General features: G+C 42.2%; 1 protein-coding gene and 2 long non-coding RNA genes across 9 annotated transcripts; 2 read left to right on the top strand and 1 right to left on the bottom strand.

Annotated features, from left to right (window-relative positions):
• Positions 1-1,350: 1,350 nt before the first annotated feature.
• On the top strand, positions 1,351-10,676 carry LOC117497579. Of its 4 annotated transcripts, none has more exons than XR_004557440.1 (10): positions 1,351-1,774; positions 4,847-5,153; positions 5,247-5,348; positions 5,656-5,845; positions 5,993-6,048; positions 6,159-6,271; positions 6,483-6,571; positions 6,697-6,891; positions 9,731-9,820; positions 9,912-10,676. It is a non-coding gene; the product is annotated as an uncharacterized LOC117497579 (long non-coding RNA). The 4 variants fall into 4 exon arrangements; XR_004557437.1 differs by having other exon boundaries at positions 6,675-6,891; XR_004557438.1 differs by lacking the exon at positions 1,351-1,774 and adding an exon at positions 4,070-4,491 and having other exon boundaries at positions 6,675-6,891.
• LOC117497578 lies at positions 7,942-12,891 on the bottom strand. Of its 4 annotated transcripts, XM_034149547.1 has the most exons (5): positions 11,950-12,891; positions 11,724-11,858; positions 11,174-11,239; positions 9,137-9,335; positions 7,942-8,712 (listed from the first exon to the last, which is right to left on the bottom strand). In XM_034149547.1, exons 1-5 carry the CDS (start codon positions 12,052-12,054, stop codon positions 8,408-8,410), a joined length of 810 nt encoding a protein of 269 aa, XP_034005438.1. In that variant the 5' UTR covers positions 12,055-12,891; the 3' UTR covers positions 7,942-8,407. The 4 variants fall into 4 exon arrangements, 2 of the variants coding, with proteins under 2 accessions (XP_034005438.1, XP_034005439.1); XR_004557435.1 differs by lacking the exon at positions 11,174-11,239 and having other exon boundaries at positions 7,942-9,335; positions 11,665-11,858; positions 11,950-12,040; XR_004557436.1 differs by lacking the exons at positions 7,942-8,712; positions 9,137-9,335 and having other exon boundaries at positions 11,175-11,321; positions 11,950-12,040.
• Positions 11,956-19,073, top strand: LOC117497580. Its single transcript, XR_004557441.1, has 6 exons — positions 11,956-12,039; positions 14,311-14,567; positions 14,668-14,865; positions 14,999-15,089; positions 18,134-18,303; positions 18,530-19,073. It is a non-coding gene; the product is annotated as an uncharacterized LOC117497580 (long non-coding RNA).
• Positions 19,074-24,855: the final 5,782 nt, after the last annotated feature.

Below are 24,855 nucleotides of genomic sequence, written 5' to 3'. Positions count from 1 at the left end.
GTGAGTTTTAACATGTTTATTTATTGACTTTTCATTCCTGTATGGCAATATTTAAATAATTAAAGAATATCTTTAGATAAAAGTAATTTATTTGCCAAAAAAGAAACTTGGATATTCTAAACTGATTAGTATAATTTAATTAGTTAAACCTTATCTGTGTTGCTAGAGTTCAAAACATTGCAAGCATTATATATCTATATACGACGTCTACTGCACACAGACAAAATATGTAAGAGAGATGCAGTCTATGGTATTTACTATACAGAGCGGGAAGCGCGTGAACCGCGGGAAGCTGAGGTAGACCTCAGCTCACGCGCTTCCCGCTCTGTATAGTTACATTCGCTCTGTGATTGGCTGAGAGACAGGAGATGTTCGACTGATCCAGAGATCTATAATAGAATTTCTATTATCGGGCTCTGGACTGACCCACACAGCATGTATTTACATCTCTGACAAATCTGGCCCACATCTCTTCCCGGGGGCGCTCCAGAATTCCCTGTCCCCTCCTGATCCTCTCCGGCAATGCTAAAGGCCCCAAGTCCACCTGGGTTGTCCAGGTCTTGGTTTAGGCGAGCAAGGAACGTTCCGGGGAGTGGGGTCTCGCCTGCCTCCAGAATTCTCCCCAGAGTAACAAGTGTGACTGGCACCTAAATGTGGAAAAAGACAACAATATAATAGGATGGATAATGCAAATAACTGGGAGCATCAAATGCATTTATTTGTAATCTACCTGCTTCTTTATGTAGAATGTATATTATAGGGCTCTGGACTGACCCACACAGCAACCACATCAAACCATCAATTAAGCAAAAATGTTTGCCTACGTTAAATACTTGGACGACGGAGTTAAAGAAATCGTTCCAACGTCTTATATTAAGGACTCCAGAAACAGTGCCTTCAAATGGGGAATCCCAATCCATCTATCCAAACTATCACCATTAAGTGAAACCTCTCTTTTCAAGAAATGTTAGATTCTGATACAGAATCCCACGCAAATATTGGAAGTTAGCACATGGAAAAATAGCAGACAGCTTTAGAAAATAATGTATTGGCAATGCAGCAAATCTTATAATATAAGCTGTGTATATTTTGTGTCTGAATATTGTGTATTATACATTTTTATTTTTATAACAACCATGTAAGCAGCATTGTATAGTACACAGGCCTATAGTATAGGCCTTTGTATTAGGCTGTATAGGATATAGGCTTTCCACTGTAACACAGGTTTCTGTTTAAACACATTTCAAGGGCTACTTTTGATTCAGAGTAATCAAACTCAATAGAAATAAGTTATTTCTATTGAGTTTGATATCTGTTGCTCCTATCTGTTGTTCTGCTACGTTATAACGTACAGAACAACAGATATGAGCAGCTGTTGACACCGCCAACAACTAGGGGGCAGCAGAAGCGCCAGAGTGAGTGATTGACGTTTGAATGAGAGAGAGTAGACGGAGACGGAGTGTAAACAAAACTAGATAGCAAATATGGAGAAGGAACGTTATGTTTAATCACTTAAAGAAACACCCTTTTGAGACGAGGACACTGGAGGGAAAGCTGAGAGTAAAAGAGCTCGGACCTGATCAGCCTGACATAGGCAGGGCAGGAGTTGTACAGAGGAAGGCAGTACACGCTCTTTTTCAAGGAGCTGGTTTAGCAAGAAGGCTAACTACCTGCAGCAACACCAGTGCTATATGTTATGTTCCCCTGCCTCCCTTTTTCAAACGTCAGGATCAGACCAGTCTATGGACCAGACCCAGCATGGATCCAGACAGATGTGAGTGACTTAAAGCACATATCAGAAAAAACTAAAAGTATGAACAAACTAGAGTCCACATGGATGATGCTATGCGACTAGCCATGTTTAGGAAAGTAAACACAGCTGTCCAATGAGGGTACAGGATAGGGATCACTCAGTAGCCTAAGCATAATAAGGAGGTTGACAAAAACAGGCACTTGTAGTGATCACTGATTCATACACTGGGGTTACATAATTCAATCCGGGAACTACAGGTTGGGGGTATTGTTTCCGCCCGGACATATATGTTGACGGTACCTCCGGGGTACCTACTGTGTGTCCTCCTCTTTCACTTTCTCTTCTGTTCTCGTGCTGCGACACGACAGCATGTACATTTCTGCTGCTCAGTAAAGTACAGATTTGCACCTTCGATGCACCGCTTCCGACTCCCTTCTCTCGGCACTACATTGGTGACCCTGACATAAGTCTCGCGAAGGATCCGAGACTGACTCGAACACGGCAAGAAGCGCAGCTTCTCTCGAAATGCCGGAGATTCTTGGAGACGTCCGTGGCTGCCTCGTGCGCTCGGACTGAGGCTCGGTGCGCCCCACGGAATGGCTGGGAACGTCGCTCACCATTCCCGCTTCGTCTCGGCACTGGAGGGCAGCAAGCCTTCCTGCTACGAGGAGACGATGCACGACCTGCTAGGTATGGAGGAACCCGACTTCTACCTCGTGGGGCTGTTTCTTCGGGACATGCGGCTGCATGTCCAGGCTGCGCTAGCTAACACGGCTAGTGTTGAGCCCCACGCTTTGGCCGAAGAAGCTTGCCGGTTCTTCCTGGCCGCCCGGCGATTTACCCCAATGGTGCTTGCCACTGCAAGCTGCAGCACCTTCCCTGGTAAGGGCACGCCGCCTAGCAGGGGCTCCGGGGACGACGACGACAGCGACTACCGGCCGTCGAGACCGGCTGGCCTCGACGGCTAACGACAGCTAGCCACGACAGCTAACGGCTAGCTGCTACCAGCGGCTAGCGACGACTGCTAGCAACGGCTGACGATGTCTAGCAGCTACCGGCGGCTATCGACATCCGACTGTTTTTTTTTTGTTTTTGTTTTTTGTGGTGCCGGAGAGGAGGTTCGATCATGTCTGGTCGGCCTCGCGTGGATCCTCTCGCTATTTCGCCCACCTGTTTTTGTTCGTGGACGGGACGACCATTTTTGAGCTTTTTCTGGTGTCTGAGAGGAGGTTCGACCATGTCTGGTCGGCCTCGTGTGGACCCTCTCGCTGTTTTCACCACCTCGACGGCGGCTTCGGACGTCACACAGTGGGCGCTTCTGGACCCCGTCTCGCCTCTTCCCTCGCCTCGGCGGTTCCGGACGTCGCCCATGCCTTCATCGGCCCGTGGGTGGCGCGCTTCGGGACCCTGCCTGGCATCGCCTCTTCCCTCGCCTCGGCGGTTCCGGACGTCGCCCATGCCTTCATCGGCCTGTGGGTGGCGCGCTTCGGGACCCTGCCTGGCCTCGCCTCTTCCCTCGCCTCGGCGGTTCCGGACGTCGCCCATGCCTTCATCGGCCCGTGGGTGGTGCGCTTCGGGGCCCTGCCTGGCCTCACCTCTAACCGCGGCTCACGGTTCGCCTCGACGGCGCCCCGTCTGGCCTCTCCCCTGTCCACGGCTCCTTCCTCCCGGGGACACGGCTCCTTCCTCCCGAGGACTTCGTGCCCGCCGCCGCTGTGCCTTCGCCTGCGGCCGGGCAGTGCTCCTCCCTGCTGGGGACCACCGGGTTTTTTTTTTTTTTTTTTTTTTTTTTTCTCACGCCCGTCCCCTGGTCTCGACACAGCGACCCTGCTTTCTGCGGCCCCCTGACGACGGCCCGTTCCGGCCCGCCGCCCGCCCTCCGGTGGGGATGCCCTCGCCTTCGTTGGGGCCCCTACCCTCTCCTGCGGCCCCCTTCCGACGGCCCGTTCCATGGCCCGCCCTCCTCGGCCCCTGTGGTGCTTCCTCCCGACGCGAGGATTGTGTCCATGGTTGAATTCTGGGGGGGCTTGTGTAGTGATCACTGATTCATACACTGGGGTTACATAATTCAATCCGGGAACTACAGGTTGGGGGTATTGTTTCCGCCCGGACATATATGTTGACGGTACCTCCGGGGTACCTACTGTGTGTCCTCCTCTTTCACTTTCTCTTCTGTTCTCGTGCTGCGACACGACAGCATGTACATTTCTGCTGCTCAGTAAAGTACAGATTTGCACCTTCGATGCACCGCTTCCGACTCCCTTCTCTCGGCACTACACACTAAAATAATAGACTGTATCAAGTGCTGTGTGCCTTTGAGCTAGCCCTGCGTTGTAATATGAGTTTGTGTATAAGTTTGCTTACATTTTGGTTCCCCCCTGGAGAAAAATGCACCAGCCGCCACTGCATTACATAATAAGATGATTGACATCGCTTCATGCTATAATGACAGCTCTTAGAAGAACATTCTAGAATTCAAGATTCCAGAGCAGTGTCTCGTGCGCAAAAGAAATAGGTAGCGCGTGAGGCCAAGAATGTGTAAAAGTAATCCGTTCGGCCCGAAACATCTGTCAGCCAGGATGTTTTCTTATGTGAAATACACGGACGGATTTAAGGCTATTGTAGCTACCTATAACAAACATCCAAAACTTCAACCTAAAAACATATCAAGCGGACATCCTCTATCCCATTCTTTGGGAAGAAAACATATTTCAACGGCCAGGTTCTGCTTGTGAAAGGTACGAATAATTAGGCTACCTTAACATTAATAATTAATATGCGAGTAGCCAACGGCTTATTCTAACCGTTAGACTCTAACGGCTAGAGTATGCAGACTTATAAGCCGTATATATATGTTATATATATATATATATATATATATTAGCCTATATATATAATATATACGTTACTAGTACGTTAAGATGGCTTACTCTAACGGTTAGAATAAGCCGTTGGCTTACTTTAACGTTAGAATAAGCCGCTTACTTTAACGGCATACTCGTTACGTTGACGTAAACTACCGAAATTAAAGTAAGGTGAAATCATTACCATGGACATTAAACATTAACGTTAGCTTCACTTACCTTTTGACAGAAACCCAAGAGATTGAGGACTCAACATCAAATCCTCCAAAACGAATCAGAGTTCCAAGGATCCAAGAAGATGTAGTTGATGTTGATCATTGTGAAGGGGAATCCACAGAAATGGATGCTCTCAAAAAGAAATCGGTATGTTTTTCTTATTTTTAAGGAAAATGTTCTGAAAAATGCATCTTCTGCTTCTTCCTCTTCTTCTTCTTCCTGGTGCATGCTGGGAGATTTTCGGAGGGTGAAAGAAAGAGAAGACTGGTTGTGGACTTGAAGGGAACGACTTCCTGGCCTTCCTGACATCCAGGAAAAAGGTGAGATTCAAATCCATTTTAATGCCAAAAGTAAGTTATTGTTTTTAACTTTTTAAATATGATTTTTTGGGGCATTTCTGTTTTATTGGAAAGAGGCAGTAGAGATGTACTGGAAACAGTGGAGAGGGAGAAGATGCAGCAAAAGGCCCAGCCGGATGGTTGCTGCTCCGTGTGGAACGTGTTCTCCAGTATCAGGTAAAGCACCAGTTATTTCTGAGTCTGGATTCAGCCTTTGGAATGTCATTTCCAACAGTGCATTGTAAAGACTGAACGATTTCAAGCTTCACATGATTTGGTCTTTTACTTTAGAGGATGTTTGTCACTGAACTTCTTTAATGCTTAGTTTTTGGATTGATGATATTGTTTTGTTCTTTATTTTTGTAGTGAGAATCACTTTGCAATTGTGTAAGTGCTATATAAATAGTTATACTAATATTATTGTTGTTACCATCATTGCTATTATTAACAATGTTTTCTTTGTTGTCTTTCTTTATCGCTGCAGAAAGGATCATGCCAGCCCACATCAAACACCTGATCAAGAACTTGAGAATCTTCAGGCAGAAAAGATGAAAACACCTGTTCAAAGTTCCAGTTCCCTGTACATCAAACGATGCCTGTCCTCTGTTCCACATGTCTTCAGTCAGTCCTGGACCCTATGACTAGGACACTAGTTCTACCAAGGCTTAATAGAGGTAAGCAGTGGTAGGAGAGGAGTTATCTTTGTATTTAGGCTGCAAGTCGACAAAGGTGATCAGATGCTGATGCTAATAACCATCCGAGTCATTTGATATTGATTGTCTGCTAATACCGAATCCTGATCCGATTCTTCTATTTCCCAGATAATACAGCTGCACAATTACAACAGGAACTAATCTTTAGACGGTTAATACAGAAGGTACATTTCATGTTTGTGTTTCTACCAGTCATAGGGTAACAACAGATTTGACTGGTGGTAGGCTAAAAGGCTGTTTTGTTGATCATTTTATTTTTCATTACATTATAAAGATCTGCTAAATTGGAGGATTCCAAAGCTGAGCTGGAAGGGGAAGTCTCCACCTACAGGACAGCACATCTAAACATTCATTTGGATAAACTATTAAACCAGGTATTTTCACAAAGTAAGTACATTTGTTTTTAAATTGCAAGCAAATAATAATGACAGTCTTGGATCGATTTTGCATTTGAACTTTCATCAGCAACTGCAATAAAAGAAACAGACAAGATGGCAGTGAAATGTGTAAACAATCAGCCCATCAAGATATACGCATATGAATTTATACTATTGTTGAAATGTTTTTGTCCTTTCTTTGTCTTATTCACATTCTGTAGAAGAACAATCTGAGACCCAGTGTGAGCCTGCACCCTGGACACCCACACACCCCAATAATCCCCCTTCAAAGAGCGAGCCGCATGGGAAGGTATATATTATTTCCATAGTGGAGCCTTTTTATTTTTGCTCCTCAGTCTCATATTGGTGTCTACCTTTTATGTATAGGCTACTGGACACATTTGATGTTTCAGATTGTTGTCATTCACTTGCAAGGGGAGATTCCAGTGCGTCCAGAGGTCTGGGCAAAAATAAAAAACAACACAAGGGACTCCATGTTCGTGAAGGAGTTGGCTGTGGCGTTTTGGGGCACCGACACCTTAGGGGAAAGGAGCCTGACTGGAAAGGAATGCCCCACCACCAAGACCACCAGGCAGCCCCTCACCCTGCAGAAGCTATGGGGTTTGAAAGGTATGTTCTTAGCAGCACTAGCCACTTGCTCTTTGTGCGATACCAAGTTCTTGGTTATTTGAAATGTAATATTGATGATGTAATAATTAAAACTAGGGATGGGTACCGAGCCCCGGTATTAACGGGGCCCCGGGGATGAATTATTAAAGACCGTGGTACCGTGGTACCACCAGCATGATCCACCAGCATGGACCATGCTGGTCCATGCTGGTGGATCATGCTGGTCCATGCTGGTCCATGCTGGTGGATCATGCTGGTGACCAAAACACAACATAGGCTGGTCCATGCTGGTCCATGCTGGTCCATGCTGGTCCATGCTGGTCCATGCTGGTGGATCATGCTGGTCCATGCTGGTTTTTTCAGCAGGGACGTCTTTGCCTTTAGACTGCGTTACAAATATACGTATATTATTATGTTCATACATGCAGAAAGTACAGAAGACAGTCTGTCTTTCTGTCTGTCTGTCTGTCTGTCTGTCTGTCTTTCTGTAACTATATTTTAGAGTTTAAAGCGTAGCCACTTTTCCTCCACTACATGTATTTAATACCTTTAGTTACTTCACAGATGTGGATGAATGATGTGAAATATAATCAAGTGTTAAATCAGACTTTAGTTCCTCCTGGAGTAAATCCACAAGCTACCCTGCAGTATACAAAGTCATTCAAACTAGCTGCACCTTTACCAGCTTTGAGAACACTTTCATGATCAATCATTATAAAACATATCATATATATTATTCTGAAATGGACCAATCTGCACAATGACTACTTTTACTGTCGCTACTTTCACTATATTTTGATGAGAATACTTTTATACTTTTACTTGAGGAACATTTTGAATGCAGGACTTTTACTGTAACAGAGTATTCCTACACTCTGGTACTTCTACTTTTACTCAAGTACAAGATCTGAGTACTTCTACTTTGACTCAAGAACAAGATCTGAGTACTTCTACTTTTACCACAAGATCTGAGTACTTCTACTTTTACTCAAGAACAAGATCTGAGTACTTCTACTTTTACCACAAGATCTGAGTACTTCTACTTTTACCACAAGATCTGAGTACTTCTACTTTTACTCAAGAACAAGATCTGATTACTTCGACAACCTCTGATTAATGGCTGATTTCCAAATGTTCTGTTGGTGCGTGGATGATAAAATAATAGCGTTTGATTGTATTGCCTTACGTATGCAGCTATTTGCCTGTGTTTAGAAACATAATTAAACATACCATGGACACACATTCAAACAATTCTCCATTTATTAAACATTGCAGATGAACAATTAACAAGTCATACAGCTAAAGAAAACTACAACAATTATTTTCTGTATGATGATATCATGGAACCTGGAATTTGAACACACACCACTTAACAATAAACAATAAACTTAACAATAAACTTAACAATAAACGACTGAACTGCTGTCCACTTTAGGGGAGGGCCCTTAAAGCATCCAGTGCTGCAGACAGTCCAGCAACCTGGGTATACACTGGCTCCTGATCCCTGCACTTGCCTTTACACGTATCTTCTTACAATGTCTATGAGATCCTTTATCCCGTTTTGGAATGGTGCTGGCTGGTTATGAATGGCACGCTCAAAGAGTTCAGCAATGTCCGCATAGTTCGTTGCAAATTCTTGTTCAGCTGCTGTCTGGTGCTCCACAGTGGCAAATGGGTTTCTCCCAAACAGCGACACTCGTGTCAGAGAGGACCCCACTTCCTGGTAATAGCAGTCTGCAGCATCTGTAGCTTCAGGCAAAAGATCTGCAGGCAGTCTCTTTGGGCATCCACCATGAGCAAGTTGATCTGGGATACCCTTACCTTAAAAGAAAAGCACAAATAAGTGGCCATTGTTAGTGTAATGTTACATATCATGCATATCAATGAACCTCACACAGCGTGTAATCATGGCCTGCCCTTACAACAAATGTTACTTGTGCTATTAGTACACTTCTTACAAACTTTAAAAAGTATGTTTTTAATTTGACTGTTTATGTACTTACCAGATATATATGTTTCATGCAATAAGAGCAATCTATAAACTAGATTAGATATGTCTTTACTCAGACAATTATTGAAATATTGGAATATATACATGCCACATTTAAACATTTCCATCAACCTAGTGTAAAAAAGGGGATACAGAGAGAAACAAATGTAGGATATAAGTACAACTTATAAAAATGCATAAAGAAGGTCATTTGTTATGGGGCTTAAGTAACATTCTGAAAACTGCTATCCAAACCTTGGATTCTGTTCCAGGACTGCACCATCCGGGCAAGTCCAATGTTGGCTACCTGACAGGTAAGAGTGGACACACAATATCGTGTGATGTTGTCTTCAAGGTTTAGTTCCTCCTGGTCAACAAGGTGGTTGAGTGCGCCTTTCAGAGGGTAGTTTACCCTGTTGTTTACCTCTGGCCACATCCTTTCTATAATATGATTCTGTCATTTCAAGTAAACAAAAATGAGAAGAGTCAAATGTAGAGAGCACATTGTAATTTCCCAATTTCCGGCTTTGTATTTGATCCATTTCCTGTATCCAGTTCAAAAGTACTGTGTATCTCTCCTATGTGTAGCAGGATGAGAGTCCTAATCCCTTGTAAAGCATATTCTCCTCGTTTGGCTCCTGTGAGCATATCACCACCAGGGGGCACCCTATAAAAGGGCAGAGGTTTCTAGCTAGCTGTCTCTTGTTTGTTGGTACACAGACCCGCCCCACTTGCGTGTTTGCCGTGTTTGCTTCCGGTGCAGGTATGTTGCAGTTGCATTGCTCGCTTCAGGAAAGGTTCTGCAATTTGCCAGCGTATTGATACTTAGCCCTGCTTTGCCTCACCTAGTGGAGGATCCTCCGGGTGCAGCCTGTCAACGCAGCCATAGAAAGCATGAAGCTCTCTCCTCTCTGCGTCATCGATAGGAAAGCCTGATCGGTATGTGCGCTGTACGGCCATCTCTTTGGTCAATCCACCTCATTACTTTTATTGATATTAACGCTGTCTTTGTATTTATTCATAAACCTAGGGCCAATCCAATGATTAAGGGACATCTGCTGTTTTGCTTCACCGGAGAAAGTGTATTTATCCGCACAACTGCTGTTGGTCCTGCCTAAATGTTTGGGCTACTGCTGCTATATTGCTGCTTCTGATTGCTGCTTCTGGCCAGCTTTGCGTCGCCTACTGCGGAGGCTCGCTCACCAGTTAAAGTGCTGCTTTAACTGAACGCCTTCCTGCTGCCTTGCTTGGGCCGACACTCGAAGTGTGGAAGTCATTGAACTCTGGGGCTAACTCCCCCCTATAACTTGTCCTTACTTTGGCCAACTTGATTTAAATTAGTTTGTTTATTTTATTCTAGTTAATTGTTTATTTTGTTTAACTGAACCTTTTCTCTTGTGATTTGTTTTATTCTTAAATGTTTACACAAGTTATCTGTTTATGAGAACATATTTGCTATTGTGTTTATTACTTTGATTTACTTATTTAGCCCCCATTAACTGCATTTCCCTCTTTGTTCCCCTACTTAGTTACTGAGAGCTGAAGGTGGTGGTGCTGGTGTCCAAGGTGGTGGTTTTCCTCTCTCCTTTTGTGTGTGATGTGCTCCCCCGGGATTTGATTTCCTGCACGTATGACTGGGGTGATTTAAGTTTGGTTTGTTTGGGGATCCTTCCACTCACTCGTCGACCCTATCCCCCCACTGGTAAGCCTCAGCCCCTAATTCATTTGTTCCCTTTGTGCTACAGCCCTGTGCGACTGTTTTAAACTGCATTTTAAACTATTGACTTGTGCTAAATAAAATTGTATATTTTTGATAAATTGAAACCACGTCTCTGGCTCCATTAGTATTCCAACCTATGTGTCCTCTGAAAAAGTGTTAATATTTCCTTGGGTGAAACTCCCAGGGTGGCGTTGTCGGAATTGTGAATGGTGTAATCAAACCAACTTGAACAAATACATTCACCTATCCTCCCCTCTGCGGCTACTGCCACATATGTCATAGGAAAAAGCTAGCAGTCCCCTAGAGAAGTTTAGTGAACGCCATGGGTCTATTGACAGCTTTATCAGCTAGCAGTTGGGTGAATAATGAGATCAGAAATCTTTTATTTGTTTCGCCACAGGGTAATTTACATGATTACAACAGCAGATAAAGTGAGGAGTAAAAGACAGAAATGGCGATGTGGGGATTGTCCACAGTATTGAGTATGTAAGTCGCTTTGGATAAAAGCGTCTAACAAGTAACATGTCATGTATGAACACGTTGATTGTAATTCAGATAAAAAAACAACTGGCCTGTGTTGACTTTGTTTGCATGTATGGCTGTCTGCCTGTGTTATTCCGGTAGTCTGCCAATTTCTCCTGCATGAAAAGAGTCAAGTAGAATTATTTTCCATGGTCTACTCGGATTTGGTCCCACATTGCATATCGTAGGACAGCACTCCTGCAAAACAGCAATACAAAAGTCTTATGACATGTAACAGAATTTCATGTTTGTTGTTACAACCTAAGCATTGCTAAAGCGAATTGTTTACGCAGTTAAAATGTTGATCTCATCAATCAATTACCAAGTAACGTACAATATACAGTGGTTACCTGTCAGTAGTTTAAGAAGTATTCGATTTACAATATGTTTCCCAAATAAAACAGTTCAAATAAAGCTACATTTAGCCATTGTGTTTTTATTTAACTAAACGTTTACTAAATTATTTACTGTCTGCTGTTTGCAACCTTTTTATTAGGTTATTACTATATTATTATAACAGAAACAGGGCACTGAAACTTACTGGTAAACCTCTTGATATATGGTCAGGTTGTTTTTCACTGGCATGGTGGAGTGGCTTACAATGTTGCTGGAGAATCCGTCCACGGCAAGGACGTGGGTCACCCCATACATCACCAGTTTCTCGTTTTGGTCAATGTGCAATTTGTGACCCATGTACTCTGCACTGTATGGCACTGGATTTAAATTCCTTAATCTCTGAGGAATTAAACACAATGTTATTGTTCTCACAATATGTTCACAGCAATGTACAATACAGGAAAATCTAGATGTTTTGAATAATACCTACACGATACCGATCTGCATGATATGGCTGGTTCGTTTCTCTGAGGACACGACCAACACGCCCCTCTGATGCTCGGATTCCTTTTGAGGCCAGGTAACCAGTCATCATTTTTCTTCCATATGTTGGTCCAGTCTGAATTTGTAAACACAAAACTAAAACTAAATAGGACCAAGGTACGTTTTAACCGTTTGTTTTTTAGTTCTAATTGAAACCAAAAACCCCCAGAATAGTTATCTCATTATTATTTACACAATTATGTCCAAAGTTATTAGTGAGTATTTCTGTCACATCATTGTTAAGCCTCAACTCAGCTCCTACGTCTCAAAGAAAACCCATAATTCAGGGCTCGTTAAAATTGTTTGTATTGTGAGAATAATCAATATACAAATTAAACCGGAACTTTAGTCCACTGATGTATTGTTCCCCCACGGACCAATATCGGGGGTAGTAGCTTCCGGAACCGGAAGTTGCATTGTTTTTAGCATTCACAGTAGGATGTAGCATATCAAGCAGCATTAGTGAAGAGATGGATAAAAACGCGTGTCGTTACATACTAAACACACCGTCTCCAACTGCCACTCATCGATGCTAACATATCAACTGTTACTATATGGTTAACAATCATGTATATAGCTATTTAAATGCTTATGAAGGGATGTTTAGCTACGTCAATAGAGTTTATAATCGGATTTGAAACGTTTATATGGCCCCTCTCCCGTCGCAGCCTCAGAGGAACGTCATGTTTACTATAATTAAAACCCTGTTAATTTTACAAGAAGTTTCTTGGATTCTTTCTGGCCATTTACTCCTCCCAGCATCCCGAAACCCAACAGTATAGAGTGGTGCAGTGACGCGTCCTAAAATCATAAATCTTTCGATTCGATTTATGATTCTAAAATGATAAAAGTAGGGTAGACATGTGGAGATTATCCGATTTAACAAAACGTGATCCGTCTCTTAAATGTGTCTCAACCACAGACTTTATTTCGAGCTATTTTCCAAAATCCTATGGAGAAATTGCATTGCTTTTTTGTCGAGGGAACCAGAAGGAACTTACTTCCGGGTTTTAGGACGCGTCACTGCACCACTCTATTACTATGAAGTAATAAGTGCAGTACTTGATCTACGTAATTACTTTACATCACTGGATTAAACCATAGGCCTACCTCACCTCAACAGCTGCTTTAGCAACCTCTACTTCCAGTTGGGAATCGTGCACTCGCTCTCTGCCTATACCATTTTGGGTACAAAAGCGACGGATGTTTGTTTGGGAGAACCCTTTTGTTAAGCCACATTCATACTGGAGATGATCGGATACATTTTGATCAGTATAACCATCTTTTATCATACTTTGTATAACTTCTCTGTAGGCCAACAAACTGGACTCCATTATTATTATTAAGGAGGGTGACTATATTTCCCGCGATCAAACTTTCCTGTCATGCGCAGTAGTCCTGGTGTAAATTGATGGTACATTTACCACACCCTCTTTTAATACCGCCAAGAACGACTGTCGGACACGGCGATAGCAATATATTGTTAACAATAAAGACGGAGATGGAGTCATACTTTCTTTTCAGAGGCAGCCAGCGAGTTACTCTTAAAATAGACGACATGCGCGTCGACAGAATCAGCCGCATTTTTCAGGTATTTTTAAGAGATCTGTGATTAATTATTGATTGAACAGGCACATGGTGTGTTAACGTGTAACAAGCTAACCTTGTTTCAATAGCAATAAAGCTACGAGTCATCTGGACGAGAGAGTCAGTTAATCATTCAATTTAAAAACAAAACAATATTTAGATATCACATTGTAAATGGGGAAGGATATTATTAGGATTTGATCGATACCGATACTGGTGCTTATCCATACTAATATATCGATATTCTTACCACTACACCCTCCTTCATTTGGTGCACAAAAATGTGAAAAGATTCAATGATAATTATTTTATATGAACTGTTTTGCACAAATAACTGCAGAACTATAATTGAACTTTTCAGAAGCGAAGCAAGAAGAAACTTTAATAACTTAAAAACAGCATTTACTTGGTGACAGCCCTGAGACAATTTAGTCGTACAGTCCAGCAAGACATTTATTTATAAACGATATCAGTTGTACAGGCGTTAATCTTGTCATTGACATTTAGATTGATACTGAGGTCTGATATAGGTTGTGTTGGCATACAAATAATCTGGAGGATTAACTGCATGTTTTTTTAATACAATGAATAAACCACTACCACCATTGAAACGACACAAAGGAAGAAATGATGCAAGGACACACATGGAAAGACAGAGAACAATGTAGTGATTGTTTCAAAGGAAATTGTGAAATATAAATAACCTGTTATTTTCTTTTAGGTCAACGCAGGTAGCCTTTTCATCACTGATGCCGCCAACGTTGCGGTTTTTCCTTTGGATAGTGGGTGTTTCTGCTCCCTGGACCTCTCTGATCACGGTCATTATGAGGTTCATGGGGACACAACTGGGGAGACTCAAAGGATCCAGACAGAGCCAGCTGAGTCACGGCCGTTTGCTTTTCGTCATAGTCAGCCAATGTCTACTGCAAACATGAGTCAGTTGACTAGATCAAGTAGCACCGCTCGGTCATTTCAAAGGTAATGAGATGCCCATTTCATACGTTGGCATGCTTTAGAAAGTTACGTTTTAGTCCATGTTGCTAACTAAATGTGTGTCACTGTTCTTTTTGCATTACAGGTCAATACATGTGTCAGACATAATGGATGGAAAGATTGTTTCCACAAGGGTGGTCATGATCAGATGTGTTGAATCAGAGGCTCTGATCTGAGGTTCCACTGATCACAGGAAAAGTGAATGTGGCCATGGGAGACAGTGAGGAGTACATCCTTACAGACACCGTTGGGAATGAAATCGTTGCGTCTGAAGGGACAACTGGTAAATATAATTATTCTATATTTCATTTTCATTTGTGCAAAAGATAAGGGTCTGAAAGTGCTATCAGTACAACAATGTGCCCCTTTTAACATTTTATTTTCACGTGTCTTGACTCTTTATTTCTCTCATAAAGGGTCTTTGTACTGGAAGCCGAATGCAAGAAAGATCCATGCTGTTGAGAGTTCTGCTTTCAGGCAATGGCGTCGAAGAAGCTCAAGAAGCAGGTGTGGTTGGATAACAAAACTGATTTTGTCTGGAGAAGGTTTGAACTGGTCTATCAATAGGGGAAATAATGTAATGTGTAAAGAAGGGCTCAAACCGAAGGGTCACGATGTGCAGCATTTCACTTTATTTTACTCGCTAACAACAGACTGGCAAAAGCCTCTCATTATTTGAAAAAGGCTGCTTTCTGGCCATTTAGCATTTTTGCAGCTCAAGGGCTATATGTCGCGTTTCCACTACACGGCCTCGCTCGGCCCCGCTCGGTATGGCTGGGCCGCGATTGGCCTCGTTAGGACCAGCTCACTTTATGGCGCGTTTCCATTACAGTTTAGGAACTGGGGTAGTATCTATAGTAACAGTGTAGGCGGAGCGACGCTGCTTAAAACTGCCGTGACGTCATCTTCAATGCGACACAACAATGGAGGCTGTGAAGATGTGAAAGCGATCGTTTGCTTGTTTTTTGCTGTGTGGTTTATTATCACAAGAAATAGACAAGAGTTGTTTCGAAAGAGGCGACGTATAGCAAGACGAGGTATAGAAGAAGCTGACGCGAGAGTTCGGGCAGTCCTCCTACGCCGCAGAGACTACAGGACGACTCGAATCACTACTAACTACAATGCTACTTGGTAAGCTAACGCAATGTGTTTAGGCTCACGCTCCCTATACGACCAAAGTATTTCAAGTATTTAATTAATTGTAGCTACCACTTTTACGTATTAAAATATGTATGCTTTTGTTTGTGTATTTCAGAAGTTACCGACCGAGCTACCGAGTGGTGGAATGTGATTGTTCCATCTTTCACACACTCAGTGGAGAACTTCAGGATGCCTGAGGAAAACCTACGTCTACCAGGGGTAGCAGTGGCACAAAGTGCAGAGGAGGGCAGGGACATACGAGAGGGTCTGATGCGCTACCTGAATACCTAGAATGTATAATGTAATACCTAAATATTCATTGTATTGTATTGAACATAAATACATCTTTTCTTTTTCACATACATGTGTTTGTCAAATTATTTAAACCAAAAAAATGTTATCAGAATTGACTATTTAGTAAATATTTGAATTTCAAGCACCAGTACTGCCCCATAATAACAATAATCTAATAAATTAAGCAAATATCAAAGCAAACTATAAACATAAATACAAAAGTGTAAAACACAACAGAACTATATTCATAAATGCAAGTGTAAAAAATTGTTAACATGGATGGAGGCTAAAGTATCCACAGCATAAAATAATATGATTATGATGGTTTGTCTGAAAGACACAGCCTCAAGGTTCAAGGTTTTTTATTTTGTCATACGAACATAGCTAGTGTAGTTATGACAATGAACATCTTAGGTCACAGGCTCCTCCAACAGTGCAACACAATAACCCAGATCAACAGAAATATAGTGCAAGTAAATATTAAGCGCTGTGCACCGCTCTCTTTGTATAGGTGTTTTCTTTTGTTCTCTTCTCTTTGAAATATATAAGCAATGTGTTTGAGTCTAGCACAACGAGGGTATTACAATTGAGTAATTTTTACTACATGTATTCTTAATACCATTATGTAATGTTATGTTTTAGAGGAGGACCTCAAGCTAGCAAACTCAATTTCAAACAGTATGCAGAGTTGTCCTGCTAAAGAGTTAAAATGTTTTATTTAACCAAGTATTTATTCTCTTATTTGCTTTAATTGCAACAGATGATAAAGGTTTCACTGTGATAAGTATTCTCTTAAATCCATAAACCCCTGTACAGTGCTTTGTGGACGATGGTGTTTATGATATTTCTGACTGCAGAGGGACGCCTAGATGATGCCATCTTTCTGTGCGATCGCTGGTGGGTGCAATTATTTATCAACAAGCAATAAGATAAGACATGGCATTGATTCTGCTGGGCCAGTTGCCGTTCCTGCAGGGCCAGATCCTCTCCTCCTCGGTTTGTGCTGTTGATGCAGAGGACGTTGTTCGGAACTGTTCCTCCTCGCTAGTCCCAATGTAATCATCTAGAACAGAAACATGACTTGTAAATTCCACAAACTACTGCAGCACAATACTATAAATAGCAACAACAACTATAGAAAAGACAAACTGAACGTAAACAATGGCACATATGGTGTTAGCAAACAATAGCTCTCGCTAATGCTATCTGCCTAGCTAGCCTTCGGGGCTCCATAAAAGCATGGGTTGTCGAACATAAATGTAAGGATAAAATAGACTTATTTGTTAGAAGTGAGCTTTAAAACAGATAGGGACACAAAGCAGGGACACAAAGCAGGGACACAAAGCTTTCAAGCAAATAACAGAGCGTTAGCAAAAACGTACCATGCAGACTCCAGTAACGCCAGTGTCTGTGTAGAGACCTCCTGAAAGACTTTGATATTGCGAGTTGTCCCGTCGAGCACCCGCTGGACCTTATCATCTGCAATATAATGGACGTCGTCACTTCCTCGACCGACCATGGTGTGCTTTTCTTTGCCATTGTTGTAGCTCCTCTGTTAACAAAAATGCTGTTTGTAAAAATGGATTATCTTGCGCGCCGATTGTGACGATTCTCTCCGACCAATCAGCAGCCGAGAGCGTTGACGTCACAAACTCAGCCCGGTTGTCTTTGACCCTGGCCCCACGATTTTATGAGGCCAGAAAAACTGTGAATTAGGACCCGCCGGCCGGTACTAGGCCAAGTGGAAACGCAACCACAAACGGGCCGCTGACGTCACAGCCCTCTTAAACCGGGCTGCGGGCTGTAGTGGAAACGCGCCATTGCCATCTGGGGCAGGCATGCATAAGCATGGGCTTCACTGTAGCACACCTCAGCACTCTGTGGGTCAGCACATGGTATGAAGAGTCACAGTCAACATCAGTTCTACAATCAGCATTTATAAACAATATCCTTTAAATGTAATTTCAAGAAATGAAATGTTTCCACACGCTCTTGTTTATTTAGCATCATCTAATTTGCCATGGAACAGATAACTTTCTTTTATCTCTAATAAAAAGAAGAACAAATCTTAAATGACTGCTAATACTTAAACTATTTTCAAACTGTGACAAAAACAGAAATGAGGTATCTGAAGTCCACACACTGAGCAACAAGGTGGAGGAACTGCTGGATGCATCCCAAGGCCTGGAAGAAGTCACCAGGAAGATTTCTGACATAGTGGCAGCCAGCCATGACTTGGTACCAAGGCCAGAAGTCAAACAGGCATTGAGCTGTTTGATCTGCAGAGGTATCGCTTTCATCCTCTCTTTGAATAATGCTCAGTGTAACAAACAGTATTTAAAAAATAAAACTTATCGGTGCCGGATTTTCATATTATTCTAAGTTAATCTTTTCAAATCTATTTCTCAACAGTATCTTTCTCAGTTTGAGTGCATGCTTCAGAAATACAGTCCATGACATCAATCAGTAACTATCAGCACATCTTTAAAAACCTGTCTTTTTTCTTTTTAAAGAAACAATGACTGGACCCATGTTTTCCTCCTGCTGCCGAAGCATCGTGGGATGCAGGCTCTGTGTGGAGGAGTGGAGGATAACATCTCCCCGATGCCTTAAGTGCAGGGATCAGGAGCCAGTGTATACCCAGGTTGCTGGACTGTCTGCAGCACTGGATGCTTTAAGTGCCCTACCCTAAAGTGGACAGCAGTTCAGTCGTTTATTGTTAAGTTTATTGTTAAGTTTATTGTTTATTGTTAAGTGGTGTGTGTTCAAATTCCAGGTTCCATGATATCATCATACAGAAAATAATTGTTGTAGTTTTCTTTAGCTGTATGACTTGTTAATTGTTCATCTGCAATGTTTAATACATGGAGAATTGTTTGAATGTGTGTCCATGGTATGTTTAATTATGTTTCTAAACACAGGCAAATAGCTGCATACGTAAGGCAATACAATCAAACGCTATTATTTTATCATCCACGCACCAACAGAACATTTGGAAATCAGCCATTAATCAGAGGTTGTCGAAGTAATCAGATCTTGTTCTTGAGTAAAAGTAGAAGTACTCAGATCTTGTTCTTGAGTAAAAGTAGAAGTACTCAGATCTTGTTCTTGAGTAAAAGTAGAAGTACTCAGATCTTGTACTTGAGTCAAAGTAGAAGTACTCAGATCTTGTTCTTGAGTAAAAGTAGAAGTACTCAGATCTTGTTCTTGAGTAAAAGTAGAAGTACTCAGATCTTGTACTTGAGTCAAAGTAGAAGTACTCAGATCTTGTTCTTGAGTAAAAGTAGAAGTACTCAGATCTTGTACTTGAGTCAAAGTAGAAGTACTCAGATCTTGTTCTTGAGTAAAAGTAGAAGTACTCAGATCTTGTACTTGAGTCAAAGTAGAAGTACTCAGATCTTGTTCTTGAGTAAAAGTAGAAGTACTCAGATCTTGTACTTGAGTCAAAGTAGAAGTACTCAGATCTTGTTCTTGAGTAAAAGTAGAAGTACCAGAGTGTAGGAATACTCTGTTAAAAGTAAAAGTCCTGAATTCAAAATGTTCCTCAAGTGAAAGTAGAAAAGTATTCTCATCAAAATATAGTGAAAGTAGCGACAGTAAAAGTAGTCATTGTGCAGATTGGTCCGTTTCAGAATAATATATATGATATGTTTTTATAATGATTGATCATGAAAGTGTTCTCAAAGCTGGTAAAGGTGCAGCTAGTTTGAATGACTTTGTATACTGCAGGGTAGCTTGTGGATTTACTCCAGGAGGAACTTAAGTCTGATTTAAGTGTTGATTACATGTCACATAATTAATCCAAATCTCTAAAGTAACTAAAGGTTTTAAATACATGTAGTGGAGTAAAAGTGGCTACGCTTTAAACTCTAAAATATAGTTACAGAAAGACAGACAGACAGACAGACAGACAGATATATACATAGAAAGACAGACATACGGACAGACTGTCTTCTGTACTTTCTGCATGTATGAACATAATAATATACGTATATTTGTAACGCAGTCTAAAGGCAAAGACGTAGAACCTTTATTTTGAAGGGTACAGCAATTGGTTTTGACAAACTATCGGTGAGCTGGATGCAATCCTACCTGGAGGGGAGAGAACAGATGGTGGAGGTAAACGGTACTCTGTCCCCCCCCCTCCCAGTGAGCTGTGGTGTTCCACAAGGAAGCATATTAGGTCCGTTACTGTTCCTAATTTATGCAAATGACATGTCATCAGCATGTGACTGCAACTTGTTCCTGTTCGCGGACGACTCAGCCCTGCTGGTCTCTGACAGGAGCAGATTGCAGGTTGAAAAAACCCTCAGCTCCGAGCTCGGCAGAATCTGCACCTGGCTCGCCGATAATAAATTATCATTACACCTGGGTAAAACAGAGTCCATTCTCTTCGGTTCGAAACATAATCTCAGCAAATCCGACGACTTCTCAGTTGCAGTGGGTGACATTATTGTCACAAGTAAGAAGGAAATTACATACCTAGGATCTATTCTTGAGGCAAACCTCTCCTGTGACAAAATGGCATCCAATGTAATAAAAAAAGTCAATCAAAGAACTAGATTCCTATACCGGATCTCCTCTCTGGTAAACAAAAACACCCTGAAAACTCTGGCAGGAGCACTCATTCAAGGGTATTATGACTATGCTTGCACGTCATGGTACCATAGCACCTCCAAGGCGCTAAAAATAAAACTTCAAACATCGCAAAATAAACTGGTCAGACTACTGCTTGACCTTTCATCTAGAACCCACCTCACCTCTGCCCACTTTGACAACCTAGGATGGCTTAGAGTAGACGACAGAGTACAGCTACTTGCAATGGGCCTGGTCTACAAGATCCACTACACCTCTATGGTACCCATGTACATGTCAAAATTCTTCCCAAAGGTCAAGGAATACCATGATCATAACACCAGAGGGAGCTCCACAAATCATGTAAAACCCAGATTTGGCACAAAAAAAGGGGAATACACATATCGCAATTATGCCACATCAAGGTGGAACGCTCTTCCCACAACTGTAAAGGAAAGTAAAACTATACTTACCTTCAAAACCTCTCTTAAAGAGCACCTTCGGGGGAAAGCATTGCAAAACTGGCCCCGGTAATGGTACAAATCTCAACCTGTCGTACAATGGACAGCTTCCCCCCCCCATCTATGTATATACTCGCATTTTAGACTCTGTTACTAACTGTATATCTGTAGACTTGGTATGTCTTAAATGTCCGGTTAGGATGTATTAGAACGAAATCTAAAATGAAAATTGTAAATAAGCCATCTGTATGTAAAAAACCACCTGTATGTAAATTGTAAATAAGCCATCTGTATGTCAAATATGTCTTATATGTCTTAAATGATATGATGAATTGGAAATGGGGGACCCTGATGTAAACAAGACGAAAGTCTTTCTCTGGTCTGCATCCCCTTAACAATTGTATGTTTTGAGCTGTACTGTACTGTACTGTACCCAATATACAAGCTGTTAATAAACTTTTCAATCAATCAATCAAACAGCGCAAGCATAGGGCACACTAGCCAATCAGAAGCAAGGAGGCGCTGGAGACGCACCCACTTATGGAAACGAAACATTGAGTGGTATACTTGTTTTAACAGTAAGAACAGAAAAACGAAAAAACGAGCTGAATTTCCGTTTTTTCGTTTTGGGGCAAAATTGAAAAACAAAAAAACGGCCCGTTTCTGTTTTATTATTAGTTTCAATTAGAACTAAAAAACAAACGGTTAAAACGTACCTTCGTCTAGAACACACATCTATTTAGATTTATTTATTTTGAAGTTGTTACTATGGAAACAACATGACGGAGAAAAAAGTAATATGCCTATCTTCTACATATGATAACGGGCAAAGTAAAGAATGAAGTGTATGTTTAAATGTTAGCACCCCCCGAAGAGGCTCAAGCTCTTACGTTGAGTCTGGAGTTTCAATACATTCGGAATTTGACCGTGTAAAATGTCCTCTTGGGTTACCGTACAGCCAATGCGTGACGTCATTGGTAACCGACGGACCCCGAACACATATGGTAGGGCGAACACATGGAACACATATGGTACTTACACCGGCTCTGAGTGGTGTGAACAAAGCGGGAGCAGAAAAGGGAAACCGGAGCTGAACCAGAAAAGCTCTAGCTCGGAGCTAGAAAGGGAAAAGCGCTGGTGTGAAAGCCGCATCTCTGTTCCTGAGAAAGTGTGTGTGAGCTCCAGCACTACTGATCCATCATCTGTGTGTCTGGATCAACCTCTGAATGGACTCTGTGCTCTTTTTTCTGGAGCGTTTACCTCGGACTATAGGAGCTAGCTTAGCATGCTAGCTGGAAACACGTTAGCAACACTAGTCAGATTGAGAGTTTGATGGAGAGAGAAACGGTGTGTTTAACGGAGTCTGCAGGAAAAGGTGATCTAGGAAACATGAGTAAAGTCCAAATGCTGCTGTCGTTGAAGAAGCAGCGACTCACTACTGAAGAGATATTTGCTCTGTTTGAACAAACAATAGCAGAGCTCGAGGAGGAGCTGTCTCTTTCCAAAGAGGAGAACAAGAGACTCCAGAAACTACTGGACGCTGTTTTACAGCCTCAGCTTCGGATACACAGAGCAGGTCTGTTCCCTTTACTCTCCATTAACACTTTAAACTCTTCAGTAGCACTTTTTTATCACATTAACAACACTTTAGACACTTTATCAGCACGTGCTGCAGGTAGTACATCCTGAAGTAAAAGTACAAACACCACACTGTGAAAATACTCCATTACAAGTTAAAGGGGACCTATCATGCAAAATGCACTTTTGTACGTCTTTTCTACATGAATATGTGTCCCCGGTGTTCCAGGGAACTCACCAAGTGTCAGAAAACACAACCCTCTCTATATTCCTCCATACCCAAATCTCTAAAAAAGGGGCTGCAACGGATCTGATAAAAACTGATCCAGATTTGAACACTTTACTGACACAGAAGTGGCGCTACGGCTATTGGGCCAACTCTCCACCTATCAGGGGAATGTGGGGTTGGGCCACGGCCGGCCATTGCCGCTCGAAAGCGCTGGAGACGCTGTAGTACATATGCCAGGCCTGTAAGTGGCGCTGTAGTCTGCCACAAATGCAGCGAAGAAGACTTTCCATAGTTACCATGGTTACCCTTCTGTTTATTCTCCGCTGTGGCTTGAGGCGGAGAGGTGGGTGTTTGTCATCTGCTGGTGGACTAACCGGAGAGAATTACAGTGCTTGCCTCGACGGGGAGGGATTGCATTGAATTAAAGCAGCGGGAGCAAACGCTTGCCTAGGGGAGGGAGAAAGAAAGCCACAGCGGAGAATAAACAGAAGGGTAACCATGGTAACTATGGGCGGGAAGTCTTCTTCGCTGCTTTTGTGGCAGACTACAGCGCCACTTACAGGCCTGGCATATGTACTAGAGCAGGGGTTTTCAAAGTGTGGGAAGGTGAGCCTCCCCTCAGAGAATATAAGAACAGCCGCGCCCCCCCTCCCAATTATTATTGCTATTATTATTATTATTATTGTTGTTGCTATAATGCAGGGGTATTATTATCCAGTAGAATGCCCTTACCTACTGGCCTAGTTAAATCAAAGTGGTTACTTATTTTTGTCTGGGCAGTGTAGTTTTACACACCATCTTATTTGACTTTCTCAGGGCAGACCCCCACAAAGAAAAAAATATATGTACACACGTAAGGTCATCATCTTAACAGTTTTTAATGCTCGAGTCATCCGTGAGCAGAGCATCAAGTTGGCATGCCTATTACAGCTGAATGCGGCGATTACCATCTTGTTCAGCAAAACGCCTCACAAACGTATTAACATCCAAAGCTTTAGTGCGTTTTGATTCAATGCTGAGTACAGCCAAACTTGACAGTCTCTTCTCTGTCATTGTAGACCGCAAATACCTTATTCCTTCCGTGTACTTGGGTCCGAATGCTTCTCGTTTTCTGCCGCCCGTTCAAATGAAATCGCCGCCAATCACATTTCCTCGCTCGCGCCAGGGTTACAAGGCTCGCGTCTTGTGCTGCATTCACTTGCACTCGGACATCAGGGATTTTCTCTGATAAATGTCCGATGAGCCACAACTTTTATTTCAAAACAAAGCTGCCAACTGGGGTGGCCAGACGCTGTCTCCTCTCTCACTTTAGGTAACTTCACTAAAAATCGATCCATGTTGCCGCTCGCATAAAGTTAGCTGAAGTTAACGAGCTAGATTTCATTGTTTCTCTTTATTTTTTTCTCACGCTGCGCCTCCCCTGAAGCTCTCTGGCGCCCCCCAGGGGAGGCGCGCCTCACACTTTGAAAACCGCTGTACTAGAGCGTCTCCAGCGCTTTCGAGCGGCAATGGCCGTGGCTGATCAGTTTTTATCAGATCAAAAGTGCATTTTGCATGATAGGTCCCCTTTAAGTAAAAGTATGCAAGTATTATTAGACACATGTACCTTATTATAATTATTACGGAAGAGCAAACCTACCAAAATAAATATATTTATAAAAATACATACATTGAATAATATGCCATTTAATGTACTGATTTAAATATTACCCATGCATGTAGGCACTAGTTGGTTAGAGAGAGAGAGAGAGAGAGATTGATTGTGTTATTATCCACAGTTAATGTAAACTTGAATAATGTACTTAATTTGAATGTAATAATTATGTTGTTTGTGGAAGCTCCAGTGAATGAGCATTAACTGAGTTTTAAACATCACTTTAAAGCAGGGGTGGGGAACCTTTTTCCTCTCAAGGGCCATTTCAATTTTTTCAACATCCTCCGAGGGCCGTACATATGATAAGATATGGACACAAGATGTGTGCAAATGTATTTAGTT

This window comes from Trematomus bernacchii, unplaced genomic scaffold (assembly GCF_902827165.1).
Source record: "Trematomus bernacchii unplaced genomic scaffold, fTreBer1.1, whole genome shotgun sequence".
NCBI lineage: Eukaryota > Metazoa > Chordata > Actinopteri > Perciformes > Nototheniidae > Trematomus > Trematomus bernacchii.
The sequence above is the reverse complement of the archived record's forward strand: the minus strand, read 5'-3'. Positions and strand labels throughout refer to the sequence as shown.